Source organism: Barbus barbus (assembly GCF_936440315.1).
Source record: "Barbus barbus genome assembly, chromosome: 50".
In the NCBI taxonomy this organism is placed as follows: domain Eukaryota; kingdom Metazoa; phylum Chordata; class Actinopteri; order Cypriniformes; family Cyprinidae; genus Barbus; species Barbus barbus.
Window position 1 is genome coordinate 450,448 of NC_136728.1, and position 6,000 is coordinate 456,447.

General features: G+C 38.6%; 1 protein-coding gene across 1 annotated transcript in view; it reads right to left on the reverse strand.

Moving 5' to 3' along the window:
• Positions 1–5,465, reverse strand: part of LOC306868103 (anoctamin-1-like) — a 47,675-nt gene extending 42,210 nt beyond the window's left edge. The window contains exons 1-2 of the mRNA XM_079414126.1: positions 5,339–5,465; positions 2,374–2,691 (exon numbers count right to left, since the gene is read on the reverse strand). Coding sequence (XP_079270252.1) covers positions 2,374–2,691; positions 5,339–5,446 — 426 coding nt within the window. The 5' untranslated portion in view covers positions 5,447–5,465. The remainder of the gene's footprint in view (positions 1–2,373; positions 2,692–5,338) is intronic.
• Positions 5,466–6,000: the final 535 nt, after the last annotated feature.

Consider the following 6,000-nt stretch of genomic DNA (forward strand, 5'->3'; position numbering starts at 1 on the left):
GAATACTGATCCTTTGTTAATGAATAACTACAGGAACAAGAGACTAATGCACTATTAACATTGTAGTAACTACTATTACCTGACAAGAAACTCTGATTAGTGATTTAGTAAGTAATAGCACTGATAGTTCACTATTAGCTAATCAATAACTACTATTTTTTCATATATATCCTGGAGAACTACAAATAACTACTGTATACAGCTTCATAATTAATGTGAATTATGCATAATGTATAATTAAATCTAAAATGAAGGTCATGGTAACCCACTAGTAATGACTCAAGAATGACCAAATCCTTCTGAAGAAACTACTTGGATCAGTTTTCTAAAGTGAAGATCAGTTATCAGAGTTATATTATGATCTTCACTTCAGAAAACTGATCCAAATAATTAGTCATTCCTTCTGAAGGATTTGGTAATACGCAAGTCATTACTAGTGGGTTACCATGACCTTTACTTTAGAATTAATTAATATACATTATGTATTATTCATATTAATTATGAACCTGTATACAGTTATTCTTAGTAGTTCTTAGGGAGGTATGAACAAATAATAGTTACTGATGAGTTAATAGTGAACTACCACATTGGACTAAGCACTATTACTAACTAATCCATTAATCAGAGTTTCTTGTTAGTTACTAGAGTGCTAATATTGTGTTACTCATGTGTTCATGTGTAGTTATTCATGGAACAGTATTCTAAAACTACAAGTGCACATTCAATACAATTAAGCGCACTTCTTTTTCACAATTGATCCCTGTAAAGGTACTGTAAGAAATTATTTTGGACTGTATTAATTGATCAAATTAAACTAAAACCATAATATGTTTGCAAATTTTTAGGAAACATACTAAGTTCAGCTATTTGTTTCTCTGAAAAACAACGCTACAGCCAGCTATTCTACAATGATATGAGCGTTTGATGTGGGAATGTTTGGTCTGTGTGACTCTGCCCACTTCCAGTTTACCCAATAGTGTTTCAACACCCCGGTTACCAGTCGCCAGAAAACACCAGCCGGCAGATGACCTAAAAAGCCCTGTGATCAGAGGAAAATAACATTTGGACTGCAGTACCCATCAATATGACAGTCAATACAATGCACCTTTAAGTCAGTTGATGACAAAACTCGAGTGTTTCAATAAGACAGTATTCTCCAGCATAATTCCCCTCTTTACTGGAAACCTGTTCAGAAATGAGAATGCATGGAAAGCTTGGATTTGGGTGGACTTAATAAGGTCACCTCTCCAGTTACTTCAGGAGCACAAATCAAATGTTCCTTTACACAGTAGTGAGGTGTGACTGTATTCTTTAGTTCCAGTCCTTAAGTTTGATTGGCTAAGCAGCGTACTCATAGTCAATGAGATGCTTGACTGTTTGTATTTCTCTGCTTGTGTTTGGAGGATAACAGACATGTTCCAGTACAGAGCGGGCAGCAGAGCGAAACATTTGATCAGATAATGTCAAACTTAATATCAATGACTTGTTTACAGAATTGTTGTAATAAAAAAATGTGAAAGTAGCAGTATTTTATTAGCAATATCCTAAGTACACTAAGTGCAAATAGCTATAGATTCTATTTACACTAAAACTGCAGGATTTTCTGCTATTTGTTCTACTTGTTGCAAATATTGGCAAATATATACACCTCAATATTGTAGTACTTTATAAAACAGTGTGCAGTAATAACGTATTGAGTGTAAATTACAGTTTCAATTCAAATTATTAAATGTATGCCATCTTATTGGGATGATAAAGCCCTCCCTACACCTACCCTATTTTCAACTTTTCGATCATTTTCTTCATTTTTATTGAAAATAAATGCCTTTCGAATGTGATATTTGACTTGAAAAGGGAGAAAAAAGTTGGATTGATTAGAACTCGAGTCGATTGCGTCAAATATGACTTTGGCACGGACTTTACCATCGACGCCACTGGAGCGGTTACTGAACTACCGTCCTTTGTAGTGTTGACTAGCCCAATCACACACTGGTGGTGGAGTCAGTGTAAACAAGCGTAAATAGACACTTAATCACAGCCACAATCATGCTGTAGTATCATTGTGTCCACGGCTCAATCCCAGCCATGATGATATTCAGTACAACAGCACAGCTGGTGTCAGAAGTCTCATAGTGAGCAGTATTTCAGAGCAAACACCATGAACAAGAGTGAAGGCTCTCAGTGTGTCAGCTCCAAACAGGAGTTTTGAGTTCTGCGCGTCTCATGTCATAGCCGCTGCAGTGTGACACCACAATGTGTCTTTTGTGGCCCTTTTTCATGGTAAAACAGCTGAGCTCAGCCAAAAGACAAAACAAACCTCCAGCAAACAAAAGCCTTGCGGAGCAGGAATGCAGGCTCCATCATCACACATACCTCCTCGTCCCGCTCCAGCTCCAGGCCCATCTCCACCAGGTTACTCTCGAACTCCTCGCGCCGTAAGCACTTGTCGTCGTCGTGGTGGTCCATGCTGAGGTCAGGCGAGCCGGCCTCGGTGTCCTCTTTGGCTGCGGGCGCAGGCGGCGCTCGACCCCTCCGCAGGGTGCGGGTGAAGGCGTTGTCTCTGTGCCGCCGGGAGCTGCTGCTCTTCTTGATGTGGTAGGTGAGGATGTAGTCCACCCGCCTCTTGCCGTCCTGGAAATACAGACCCCGCCGGCATTGTGTGTTCTCCTCAGGAGCGAGAGACTTCAGGAACTGGGAGGACAGGGGAGGACAAAACATGAGCCAGGCTGCGTGTGTGTGTGTGTGTGTGTGTGTGTGTGTGTGTGTGTGTGTGGGCCAGCGTCCAGTGAAAGGTCAAGATGGGGCAGCATCTGACTCGTCAGCTGAAAGAATGAGTGCCATTGTCAACTATAAAATAATGAGCTGAGCAAGTAAACACTCTTCATATGGTTTCAAAATAGCACTATTATGATAAGGATTAATAGTGATAATCTCTGTGAATAGCCTACACTTGATGAAATGTATGTTTCTCATGACCCTGAAAACTTTTGATCTTAAGTGTTCTGCTGAAGTGCTTGAAATTAGTTTACAGACAAATATAAACACTGGCTTATGATATTCTTTGCTAAACTACAGGGGTTTTTGCAGTGGATATTGAAAGAATAGCTGCACGTGTGGCAGAAGCTTTTATTTGTGTCACATCGTTCTCATACGTAAATGAAAGTTATTTTACTCTTTGTTATTATTATTATTATTCTAAAATGTGCAAAGCAGTGATAATGAAGAATGAGAAGAGTTGTATCCAAACCTGTGACTGGTAGTGTATTCTGATCCTTTGTTTAACATGTCCTCTTTATCATGCATACAATACTCCTGCTAGCAAATATGGCTTTGCATGTTGTGTAGTTTTGCTCAGTTTTAGATCCTGAACTCTCAGTTCTAACTAAATGGACTGAGCAGGATCTTCATCATCACAGCAAACAGAAGGACACTGACAATCACGTGATAGATGTGATGCAAACGTTTTAGTGCTGAAGACAATTTATTAGTTGGTATACTATATTAGTTGTGTAGCAGTCCATTAGCATTGCTGGATGCATGTACAATGTTAGTAAATTAACAAGAACCGATTATAACACTTATACATTGTGTGCAAACATTTGCCAGTTAATCAAAGTCAAAAGGGACACAATATAAATGACACTGATGCATTTTGGTTATTGAAAATGTACACAATAACCAACGGTATATGCCTTTAAAAGACACTCAGCAGTCTGTATCTAATGTGTCTAACATGTGAGGAAAATCCATGACAGGCCCAACTTTATATAGGCCTTCTTTGAGCTGTCAAATGAATGTTTTCTTAATCATGAAAATAATTTCATAATTAGCTACTAATATATTTCACATAAATAAACAGTTGATAAAAAAGTGTGAGCACATACGCTTGTACTGCGATGTGAGGTTTAAGGACAATATCTTAGGTGCATATTCATTCATCTTTGTGTAGTTTAATATGAACTTCTGTGAAACCCTGTTGCAGCAAAGGAAGAATTATTTCTCCTATAGTATATCTCCCCAAGAGGACAATGTGAAGTGTCCATGTTTTGCATAGAGACAAATCGCTGGAGATGTTGTTAATATTTTGACCTTGTTTCATCACCTTTGGGCCTGAGATGTTGGTCCGACTGATGACGGATCTGTTCATCGATGTGTGACATACAGGCGCTAATACACTGCTCAATAACATCTGACATGAGTAACCTTGAACTTGAGAGTGTGAACTATGGCGACAGCTATGGGCTCTTATTACATCTATGGGAACCACAATGTAAGCAACTCTCATTAGTAATCACAACAGAGCAAAACAACTGTGCATAATCTGACCGTTATTTATCATTTCATCAATGCTATAGACGATATGCAAGTGTGAGTAGGGTAAGCAGATATCTGTGTCGTTCATGATAATGCCCTGTTGAGATTACTAGATGTGATGTGTTCTCTATAAAATGCAGTCTGGACTTTAGCACTAACAAACTGTGCGACAGTAATCTTAGATAGGAAATATTTGTTGAAGTCCTAATTCATGAGGTCAGCTGTTTTAAGAGAGCGACTGCAACTGATCCAGCAACTGCTGACTGTGTTCAGAGGTATAACATTTCCTCTGGCATCCCCCTTCATCTTATGGGGACATGTGCTCATCGTTTAGGAGCAAAACGCATTAGTGCATATAGATCTAGCATGTGCTCGTGCACTTTACCTACTGATCCACATGTAACTTATGGACATTTATCAAATCGTCAATAAAGCAATAAATAATAGTCATAATTAACAGCAGGTATTGCACATACACTACTTAATATATGGTATTAAAGTCCTAAAACTTCCTAAATAATCTCTGACCTCCCACTCACCTGAAACTTTCCGTGAAAGATCACATCCCTTAAGAAGTGTGCTTGTTTGCAGGCAGACAGAGGTTGAGAGCCAGCACCTTCGTTCTGGGGTAAATCCATCTCCCGGTCGCAGTAAGAAACCTGCCTCACTCTCTCTTAATCTTCAACTGTTTTATGTCTGTCTGTTCTTTCTGTCTTTCAGAATGAAGCAAGCCTCAAGTCACAAACTGATCTCTGTTGTTACTTGAGAGGAGTGAGAGGAGCCAGGCGCTAATATTAGACTCAACTATAAAGCCATACATCAAAGCCTCCAAGATGCCCTCGCTCCAGCCCCTCGCTCTCAAGACTGTAAACCCACCCAGGTATGATGATTTACCTCTGTGTTTGTTGTAAAATAATAATATCATCTCATTTACATTTATGAGACAAGTGCCACAGTGGGCTCTCTTGCATAACTGACATCAATTTGAACATTTAAGTAAAAACATTTAAAATGTGAAACTTACAATAGAATCTTGAAGATCATATCCAATGTCTTCTATGGCTTTGATACTGATGATGTTCATTTGCTTCTCCTTGATTGGCACAGACTGATACTGCTCATTATTCATCATGCTGTACTTCTCCAATAGATTGTGGATCAGAGTTCAACCTGTAGATGAAAAGCAACATGACGTACATGTGACCTAAATCACAATTAAAAGACCAATTCTGAGTACAAGAAACCTGTTATGAAGAAAATTATTATTATTCATTTTTATTGGCAAAAATAAGGTGGATAGAGGCTTTATACCTTTCCTAAAACAATGCACTTCAAACCAGGAGGACTTGCCCAGCTAAATGACCAGTCATCAGTCGTTTATGTGGTATATATCAATGCTATAAATCATAATCTGACATATCACATGTTTTTGGTGGGTTAGAGATGAGGAGATTGGAGGCTGCCCTAAATGATCATTATCACCGATGCAAGACACAAAATAGGGAAAAATCCCTACTAGTGCTTCTGACATTCCAATGTTTTTTCCCTACAGTTATTTTGTGAAGCAACCAGACTACAGAACGTAAGGGTGCTAAAGTACCTCACCTGTGACAATATTGACAATATTGTTATTGACAACATGAAGTGCATTAAACATAACATTACATTATCAAGGTTTCCCAAACT